Source organism: Salvia splendens, chromosome 17 (assembly GCF_004379255.2).
Source record: "Salvia splendens isolate huo1 chromosome 17, SspV2, whole genome shotgun sequence".
NCBI lineage: Eukaryota > Viridiplantae > Streptophyta > Magnoliopsida > Lamiales > Lamiaceae > Salvia > Salvia splendens.
This window is the reverse complement of record NC_056048.1, coordinates 8,482,323-8,492,711: the sequence shown is the minus strand read 5'-3', so window position 1 is coordinate 8,492,711 and position 10,389 is coordinate 8,482,323. Positions and strand designations below refer to the sequence as shown.

The 10,389-nt window shown below is 40.4% G+C and overlaps 2 protein-coding genes across 3 annotated transcripts; one reads left to right on the top strand and one right to left on the bottom strand.

The window, feature by feature from the left end:
• Positions 1-2,037: 2,037 nt before the first annotated feature.
• LOC121773857 (pentatricopeptide repeat-containing protein At5g18475-like) lies at positions 2,038-4,487 on the top strand. Of its 2 annotated transcripts, XM_042170774.1 has the most exons (2): positions 2,038-2,330; positions 2,780-4,487. In XM_042170774.1, exon 2 carries the CDS (start codon positions 2,809-2,811, stop codon positions 4,336-4,338), a length of 1,530 nt encoding a protein of 509 aa, XP_042026708.1. In that variant the 5' UTR covers positions 2,038-2,330; positions 2,780-2,808; the 3' UTR covers positions 4,339-4,487. The 2 variants fall into 2 exon arrangements, with proteins under 2 accessions (XP_042026708.1, XP_042026707.1); XM_042170773.1 differs by having other exon boundaries at positions 2,038-4,487.
• Positions 4,488-4,500: 13 nt separating this feature from the next.
• LOC121773856 (calcium-dependent protein kinase 18-like) lies at positions 4,501-9,053 on the bottom strand. The gene is made up of 12 exons (XM_042170772.1): positions 8,321-9,053; positions 7,609-7,739; positions 7,479-7,520; positions 7,254-7,365; positions 7,078-7,156; positions 6,683-6,852; positions 6,319-6,445; positions 5,965-6,080; positions 5,772-5,879; positions 5,622-5,684; positions 5,344-5,517; positions 4,501-5,264 (listed from the first exon to the last, which is right to left on the bottom strand). Exons 1-12 carry the CDS (start codon positions 8,723-8,725, stop codon positions 5,103-5,105), a joined length of 1,689 nt encoding a protein of 562 aa, XP_042026706.1. The 5' UTR covers positions 8,726-9,053; the 3' UTR covers positions 4,501-5,102.
• Positions 9,054-10,389: the final 1,336 nt, after the last annotated feature.

Genomic DNA, 10,389 nt, shown 5'->3' with positions numbered 1-10,389 from the left:
ATAAGAGGCCAAATAAACTAAAATCAATGGAGTATGAAATAACTTAAAATCTCATATTGAAACAGCCCAAATAGATGAAAACCATGGACCAATTGTAGATTAAATAACAACCCAATAACAATAAAATAATCCTAAACGAATTTTTTTATAATCAATTACCATAAGCTAAATATCACATTATGAAACAATTAAATTAAGTAAACCAGGCGTAGGCATGCATTTAAACATTAGATATGCCCAGTTATGGGCTGAAAACTAAGCAAATTCATGCGTTCAGGCCCAAGAAAATGAGCAGGCCCGCACTATTTGGGTTCAATTTTGCCCAGATAAAAAAACGTGATATACAGATCTGGTTAGCCAAGTAAATAAGGGCATCATTAACCCCGTCCCCATTTCCGCCCCCAAGTCCCCTCCACGTCATCATTCCTCTACAGTTGCGGCCCAGGCCCCAACTGCTGTAACCCTGCAGGTTGCGGCCCGGGCCGCAACTAATAAATGACACTATTCACAACTCCAACCTATTTAACTCGTAAACGCAATTCGTTGAACAATTGAAACCGGGAAAATGCATTGTTCATTAGAAATTAACATTACATTACTAGACGAAGCAAATTTGAAATACAAGAAACCCGGGCCACGACTACTACTTCTTCATTTGGGCGCGAAGGTAGGCGATCATCTCACGGTGCAACTCGATCTCCTCGTCCGACATCTTCGATGTATCCCTCGATGTCAACTCCGTCAGCTGGCTCATCCGCCATGTAATATTCATCTCCGACAAAGTGTCGGCCATCTTATCCAGAGACGGATTGGTCGGCGGTGGCACCATAGCGGAGTTGCTCGCAGCTGCCTTCCCCTTTGCTTTCCTCTTGGCCGCCTTTGTTCCTATCGGGCGGCTCTGAATGCTAAGAGAGGAGCAGAAGACATCATCGTCCGTCACGTTGAGGTCGATCGTCGGACCTCCTTCGCTTGAAGAGTAGTTTCCGGAGGCGGAAACTTTGGTTATCTTCGCCGCACCTGTTGCCGCGGGCTCGGCACCGCTGGTGTACTTCGGGCTCTTCTCGACGAGCTTCCAAACTTCGAAGTACTTGAAGGTCTTCTTCCCGTCAGTGAAGAACGCATCCTTCGCCTTCTCGACGAGGTCCGTCTCGCTGTGCCCGCTCGGCCACATACGGACTACGTTGGCCCACTTTCCGTTCCACTTGCTCATATCCGCCTGGACCTGGCCCCAATGCTTGCGCAGCTTCACGTAGCTACGCTCGATCGACCCTTTCGGACGGCCAGCGTTATATTTCTGCGCAATCCGCTCCCAAAAAGCCTTGCCGGTCTGCTGGTTGCCGATGATAGGATCCTCGGCGATATCGATATAGTTCCTCGCAAGCCACAATGTCTCGTGCGGAGTGTACTTCTTCGGCCCATCCTCCTCCCTGACCTTCTCCTTTCCCCGCTCTTGAGCGGGCTCCATATCACTGAGCTCGAAATCTTCGGTGTTGACCGGCGATGTAATGTCGACGTTGCTACCGACTCCCGGACTAGGTTGTGTCTGCGATGGTTGCGACGACGGTATGTACCAATTGTTCGAGTTAACGAACTCATCCATCTCACGTTGATCGCTGTTGAACCAATCCATTGGCGCCGAAACAAAGGGTATAATAGAGTATTGAAATGGAACGTGGGATTGAAATGGATGGAACGCAAGCTCGTATTTATAGACATCGAATTAAAAAAAAATTGGATTTTCGGCCCGGCCCGAAGAGCGTGTAACGCTGGGCCGCGGAGCATGCGGCCCGTCACCGTGCAACCCCGTCCCGGGCCGGGACGCGGGACGCTTACCAGGCCGGGAACGCGGCCCCGGGACCGGCCTGGGCCGTGACTCGCCTCCGTGTAACGCATGGGACGGGCCGGGACTCGCAATTTGCGGCCCTGCCCGACGCGTTACAGATGCTCTAAGTAATGGCTGAATTGTTGACATTATAATGACCTATTTACCCCTGCCAAAAATCGAAACATCCCCAAATTTGTTTCAGATTGCCTTGATTCATTTCAATTTTCATAACTCTACTCGTTTGTTGCGATTTCAAGCTCTCTCTTCCACAGAGCTCGATTTCTCACTTCTGCCGGCAATAGGTGAGCAATAGGATTCTAAATTACCACAGAAACAGAAAAACCTGGTTTTCTAAACGCCATTGACGGAAAAGAAGCAAACCGAGGTCAGTAATCACTGATCGGGGAAGTACCTATGGGAGGACGGGTGCACGTACGAGGGAAACTGGAAGAAGGGGGAGGCGAGCGGGAAGGAGAAATTTTCGTGGCCGTCCGGCGCTACTTTTGTATGTTTTGCAGTATTTGTCTGACCTTGTCTACTGCTTAATAAATTTATGCTCTTGGCGATGTGCTTGAATCTATGAACTCATTTATAAGTTTTCAGCGTTTGATTGAATTTAAAATGTTGTAAAATGTTGGTATGATTTTTGAAAATATGATCTTTTGAGATTTTGCTGCCTTATGTATTGTTATACAAAAGTATTGAAAAATCACAATCTCTTTCTTTCTAAGATCTTGACAAACTGTACTCCTTTCTTTCTGTTAATTATAAAATAATTTAGTAAGCCTTTTCTTATTATAAGCTCTAACATAGCCCTAGAAAGTAGAAACTGTATGGCAGCTTATAAGATCTTTAAGGTAAGCCATCGACGAAGTTTGGAGGGGTTATTGGCTCCTGGGCATTTTATGATGTTTGTACTTATCATGTTTGCAACTTCTCTGAATGATATAATAGGAGATCCAGTGATTTATGCGGATGATATAATGAATGCTGTTTCCGGAAAGAGCCGCCGCTTATTATATGTTGAACCCTTGTCATCTTCGGCTAAGTTCATCTCTCCTCTCCAAAACCCAAAGGTCGCCCCAGACGGAGTAGATGCCCCTTCTGAAGCTACAGCTACACAAACAGTATTTACTAGGAAAAGCAAGTACATTTCCCATGAGTCCGTCATCAACTTCATAAAACGTGAGAAAAGCCCAGAGGACGCCTTGGAAATCTTTAATAAAGCATCAGCACAAAGTGGTTTTCAGCATAACAATTCCACCTATGGGATAATTCTCCATAAGCTTGCCCAGTGCAAGAAATATCAGGCCCTTGATGGAGTTCTTCATCGGATGACCTATGAGACGTGTAGATTCCATGAAGGTATATTCCTTAATCTCATGAACCATTTCTCTAAAGCATCCAAGCATGAGAGAGTGCTTGAAATGTTTCACTCTATTCTGCCTATTGTACGTTCGCAGCCGTCCCTGAAAGCCATCAGTGCATGTCTTAACCTTCTGGTTGATGCAAATGAAACTGATTTGGCAAGGAAGTTTCTCCTGAGTACTCAGAAAGACTTCCACTTGAAGCCGAACACGTGTATCTTCAATATTGTGATCAAACATCACTGCAAGAAAGGGGATATTGAATCTGCTTTTGTAGTGATGAAAGAGATGGAGAAGTCTGAAGTTTCTGCACCAAATTTGATAACCTACTCTACTGTGATTGATGGTCTTTGTGCGAGTGGCAGGTTAGAAGACGCAATTCAGTTATTCGAGGAAATGGTGTCTAAGCATCAGATAGTGCCGGATGCATTAACTTATAATGCTCTGATAAATGGATTTTGTCGTGGACAGAAAACAGATAGAGCCAAGAAAATAATGGAATTTATGAAGAAAAATGGATGCAATCCCAATATATTCAACTACTCATCCTTAATGAACGGGTACTGTAAGGATGGTAAGCTTGAGGAAGCAAAGGGAGTGTTGAATGAGATGAAAGCTGCTGGGCTGAGTCCCGATACTGTTGTGTACACCACTTTGATTAATTGGTTGTGTAGGTCCAGCAAAACTAACGAAGCTATAGAGCTGCTTAAGGAGATGAAAGAAAACGAATGCAAGGCAGATGAGGTAACATTTAACGTTATTCTTGGTGGATTGTGTAGGGAACACAGATATATTGAGGCTCTTAACATGCTCGAGAGGCTTCCCAACGATGGTGTTTATCTTAATAAGGCTAGTTATAGGATCGTTTTGAATTCTCTGTGCAAAGAAAGAGAACTGGAGAAGGCGGTGGATTTGCTGGCTCTGATGCTGCACAGGGATTTCGTGCCCCATGTTGGCACGTCAAATGAGTTATTAGTTAGTCTTTGCAACGCAGGAAAGGTGAACGACGCTGTTAGGCTGTTGTTTGGGTTGGTGCAGAGGGGTTTAAAGCCAGATCCTCTAACATGGAGTGTTCTGATTGATTTAATTTGTAGAGAGAGGAAGCTACTGCTTGCATTTGAACTACTTGATGAACTTCTAAAGTAAGGCTTGTATTTCCCAAGATGTTACATCAAATCTTTTAGTTGTCAAGTAGAGTCATCAGAGAAAATAGTTGTATTTTAGAATTGGAATATACATTTGTTATAATTTAGCAAACTCCTAAATATAATAAGATGTTTATACCTCTTGAACAATGGAAGCTGTAACTCACCAGACTAAAATGCCTTTTCATTCAATAATAGCAGCAGTTTCAGCTTGTCCACATTTCATGAAGTGTGTGGAATATATAGCAAAGTTACATTCAACAGTAGTGTTAATGCTTCCAATTTTGATAGACAAATATCAAGAGCATCGCTTAGGGCTCTAAATCATCTAGATGATTAGGATAGTAATTGCTCAATAACATGGCTCGACAACGACATGACACCGATTGCTTTGGCGCAACGTTGACAACTCCACCGTGTCGCACCCTCATATCAAACATCATGAATCCGCCACCGCCTATCATGTCTAAATTTGGCGGGAATCAGAGTATCCTTGTTCTCCCATAAAAATTGACAAAAGGCGACAAATTTTCATTGACGGACATACATCTTACATAAAAGCAGACAACAACATCAGCAGCACCACATCATTTACAGGCATATCAAACCCTCCACATCGTTGCCGAAATAATGTGGGCTGCTCTTACTACCACAACTTAGGCAAGGGACGACAATGACGACGACGACGGAGATGATGAAAAACGAGCAGTCTCCCAATGAAAATTGCTGCAGAATGGAGGAACCTATACATGACTCATCAGCCCGCTACATCTTCAGCGCAGTAGTTCGAGCTGCAGACGGGCTTGCCACACCGCTCAGGCTAGCAGTTCTTAGAAGCCTGCGGAACTCGGACAAGCTGATTTTCCCGTCTTTGTCAATGTCTGCTTCTTCCAGTAGCGGGTCAAGTGAACCCCTCAAACACGTGTGCTGTGAAGCCATCGAAAATTACAAGTCCGGTTTCAATACGTTGAAAGATCAAAAGGAGGGGGTTTGGGGATGTACTAACCATTTTGAGCTCCTCTGGAGTAATGTATCCATCTCTATCAACGTCGAATTTCTCAAAAGCCGCCTGCGACCTGTGATTCCATTTCTCTGTGTTGTGCTCCTCCAGCTGGTGGACGTGTATGGTGGCTGCAACAAACTCCGAGAAATCTACAAGTCCATCTGTGTTGCTATCAATCTGCTTGACAAAAAAACAGACAACAGCAATTAGAAATCAGAACTGCACGAATAAAAACTCGAGCCATACTGACACGACAAACGAGGCAGAGAAACAGGACATACCGCTTGAAGGATTTCAAGAACTCTCGAGTCCTTCATTCTCCAAGGAAGATCCTTCTCCATGGCCTGTAAACACGTATAATAAGGTAAACACTACGACTGCAAATAAGCAAAGCAATTTCAGTGTAGCAAAATCACCAACAAGCAACTAACCTGTCTCATTTCCTCGAGACTGATGACACCGTTTTTATCCACATCAATCGCATCAAACTGATCTCGAAGATCAGATAACTCCTCTTCATCGAGCGTGCTAGCCAACGCCTGGCACATTAAAATTCACAATTAATGAAGCATCATCTTTTTATCTTTTACTACCCCCTACTCACTAGCATAAAGAGTGGCTAACCCGAAGAGCAAACTGCTTGAATCGACTGTATTTCACAAATTGCCGCATGTTAGATAGAACAGAGATGTCTAAAGGAATCTCTGAGGCTTCGCCTCCTTCTCGAACCCATGGATGTGCTGCACAAGCTAAAGCATCAATATACTGACCCAAAGCGTACGCTTGTTATAACACCGTTAAAAAACAACAACATTTGATGTTCACATTAATACAAACCTTCACATAATTATTTGTTTAACAATGATCATAATATTAGAAAATAAAGAGTTATAGTAGTAGATATGGGACAAGCTCTAAATCTACAGCTGAAGCAATTAATTACTAGCTATAAATATAAACGGGAGGCGTAGAACATACACAAGGCCTGGGCTGCAGTAAGTCGTGCTTGAGGATTTTTTACTAGCAACTTCTTGACAAAATCTTTTGCAGGATTGCTAATCTTGGGCCATGGTTTACGCCGAAAGTCAGGCTTGTTCCTCAGAACCTATAAACATGAAGGACACAGTCGTAAATAGACTAGCATATAGTAGTATATAACAAAGCGGACTAACGGGAGCCAAAAATCATGCATGTATCATCATTTTTCGTGTCATAAAGTAGAGCAGGGAATTAATGAAATCGAGTTGATGCGCCCAAAAATTTAAGTTTATGCTCATATCCACCGAAAAAATGGATCAAATAATCCAGATTATGGAGTGAGTGAAAAAGACAAGTATTCCACCTCCTTAAATATGCCATCCTCGGTTTTGTCCCAGAAAGGCCGCCGTCCACAGAGCAAGATGTAAGTAATTACACCAATGCTCCATACATCTGACTCGGGACCGGACTTACGTTTTAATACCTCTGGAGCTACATAATATGCACTGCCAACAATGTCTTGGAATTTCTTTCCTGATAGAAATTTGAAGGGAATCTGATGAGTGAGAATAATTCAAAGAATCTCCATAGATTTACAATTCACATAGAATATAGTAACACTTAGTGAATGGATTCGCTCCGGAAAAAAATTAATAAACGTAGATGGTTTAAAACGGAGTTTCAAATATGAAGTGGTGATCTAGGTAGTACAATAGTAGGTTCTTCGTAATTTTCAGGACTTGAATCTAGTAGTTATACCTGGTCTAATGATGTCCGAGAGACCAAAATCTGTGGCCTTGAGATCTGAATCCTCATTCGGAGACTTAAATAAAAAATTCTGCAGGAAAAGAAAAAACAAAGGAAAGGAAAAATCCTCATTAGGACATCAGTCAAGAACCGTCTTGACAAAAACAATGGAAAACGCTAGCACATACCTCCGGCTTCATATCACGGTGTACAAAACCATGTAAATGGCACTCAGCTGCAACTTTTAGCATCTGCCTTACAACAATGGCTGCATCTTTCTCCGTGTAACGGCTGTCCTTTCTGTTAGAGTAATAAGCTTTTTAAGTGCCAGAAAATGCTTCAGGCAAAGCAAAAATTTCATTCAACAAATACAATCAACAAGAAAGATAGTGCAGAACTTGTGGAGTGCTTACTTCGACAGGATACGGTCTAGAAGCTCTCCACCCTCGCACAACCTAAACGACCAAAGTTGATAGTATATCAACACCATCTCAATTGCAAACAGATCAATCCGGAAAACTTAAGTTCTGAGTACAAACTTACTCCATCACTATGTATACATATGAATCATCCTCAAAAGCGTTATAGAAGTGAACCACGTTCTCATGGCCAGTTAACGCCCTCAATATCTTGACCTCCCGCTTGACATCTTCGACAGCAACCGGAAGAACCATCTAATCATGTATATGTATTCAAGAAAGTGTTAGCTACACAGCTTATAGGGTTCCATTAGCCGAACACCTCATATCCTCTTATGCTTACATTTCACAATAAAGCCATCTGCCCCAAATCAATGCTATATACACACAAACATTCATTCCACAAACGGCCGGGTAGGAAAACACATGTAGAAAATAGACTTGTACAACAACAGACTGTATAGAAAAGGAATTTATCCATTGGCCTACATTATGCTTTTCTTCATTCAAATGTTAGCTTAACAAAAGAGCAAAGGCAATCGATCATATTACACTCATGTGATTGATCATGTGATTTCACTCACATCCAAAAACACAAAGTGAATGAAAAGTGCAACCAAAAGATTCTTGCTGAATCTTGCATCTCTATAGAGTGTGGGATGACTTAAAGCTCGAGCTTCCACAATCCTCAAACAGGAAAACAAGATTCCCACTCTCAAAATAATTCCAATAAATCAATTTAATAATATTAAAGAATTAAGCATGACTCAAAACTTCCTATAAATACACAGAAACATAGCTCAGCAAACTAGAAAAAATGTATCTAAAAATCTTACCTTGCCCTTATCTATTTTCTTGACAGCAACACGATCTCCATTGGACTTATCAATCGCAACATATGTATAACCAAATTGACCGTGTCCCAGCAATTTCCCGATCGAATACCTCATGTCAAAATCCTTGTCATATCCAAAATCTGTTCTTTTACCACATGGAATCACCCCACTTGGCCTCTTGGAAGAATTCTTGAGATTATGGTGAGAAGGCTTCTGCTGTTGACTCTTGTGATTCTCTCTTGCCTTCTTCTGATTATGATTATTGTGAGAGCTCTCCTGCTTCCTCTCCGGAGCGCTTGCGGTGGCGCGGTTGTTGACCGCAGTGGTGGTGGTGGTGGTGGTGGTGGTTGAAGGGGTGTTGCTATTGGAACCACTAACTTTTGAGGTTGAAAAACAGCTACCCATTTCTCAAAAGCGGCAGAAAAACCACAATGATTCAAACTTTATCTCTCTCCCTCTCTAAAATTCTGAATATTGAAAAAAGGGAAGATCAGGGGCGATGATCAGACAGACACAGACATGGACATGGTGGACGAATTGAGCAAAAAGGAAGGAATATATATTGGAGGAACTATAATCTGAAATGATGAGACATTATTTATTATAAGAGGAAAGATTAAAGCAGAGAGGAGGAAGAAGGGAAGAAGGAGATGAAGAAAGGCAATGGTCAAAGAGACTTTTGGTTAGGAGAGAGAAGGGGCTAAGCCAAAAGCTCCCCTCCTTTCTAACCTTCATTAATTTTTGTTGTCTGCTTATAAAGATATGAACTTTGATGCCACAAATATTGCTTTTATTAATTTTCTATTTTATTTGTTTTTGCATGTGTTTTATGACTAAAAATCCATAACCAAATTCATTTCCGAAATGAATTTCGAAATTTATAAAATGAAGTGTCTGACATTCTGGTCAACTATTTAAGCCTATTGTTGTACAATAGATTCGATTATTCGTATTCTCGAATTCTAATAAGATCTGCAACGTGCTTTAATAGAATTCAATTTGTTCGAAATAAAATGGGTAATGTACTGATAAATTGAATAATTCAAATCTAGATCGTTCGATCATTAAAAGTTGATTTTAGATCGATTTATTACATATATCAAGTAAATTAAACATGTTCTTGTGTGGAAATAAATGATGGACAAATTGAGTAATGTTATGATGTTTCAGCCATCATTGATGAAATAATATGTTAAAAAAATTTATATGTATATTCTCTCATGTGACTTTTTTTCAAATAAAATAAAATCAATCTACCTCATTTTACATAAGCCTTCGACTAGTCATGTCATTATTGTGATGCCGGAAACTGAATCAAGCGATAGATTTAATAAAAAAATTAAATATAAAATTGATATTTTTCAAAAACTAAAATATATTTGAAAATATGCTAAAAGGTTGAGATAGACACTATAATTAACCCATAACAATATCATCAACATAGAATAGAAAAAAAAATGGACAATGCCCTATAATGGCTTCCTACTTGTACTTGGCAAATGTTCATAATAAATCAAACTTCTTTGGTGGACGAAATGGAAATTTTAAAAGGTTTTTTGTGTAATCGTGTTGAGTTAATTAGTTAAATATACTCGACCTCGAGCTAGCTCTAATTAAGTTTGATATAGTACTACTTAGTGTTGAATTGAGCTTAAGCTAATTTGAAAAATGCCTGTTTAATCGAACTTTAAATAATTTTTTGGTTTTGCATGTAGCATTAAATTGTTACTAATCATTTGAGTAAGCAGGAGGCTTGAATCAGATTTAATCGCTTAACAACTGTAGAATATATAAAAATCAATTTCTATTTATATCTTTTGTTTTCATCAACTTTGAATTTTAAATTAGTTCGTTTTTGGTTTTGCGTAGTGATTAGTGACTATGTCAACTTCACAGTCTTTGTTAATTACTACGAATATTTGAATTATTAATGCGCTGAAGTTTCTAAGAATTTTTATTGTTCAATTATTTATCTATGCGAAAATTCAAATATGCGCTGTTACAAGTTGTTAGCATTAACATTTTTTTAGACACAGAAATTTTTTAGCATTGTTATGATTGGTAAAATG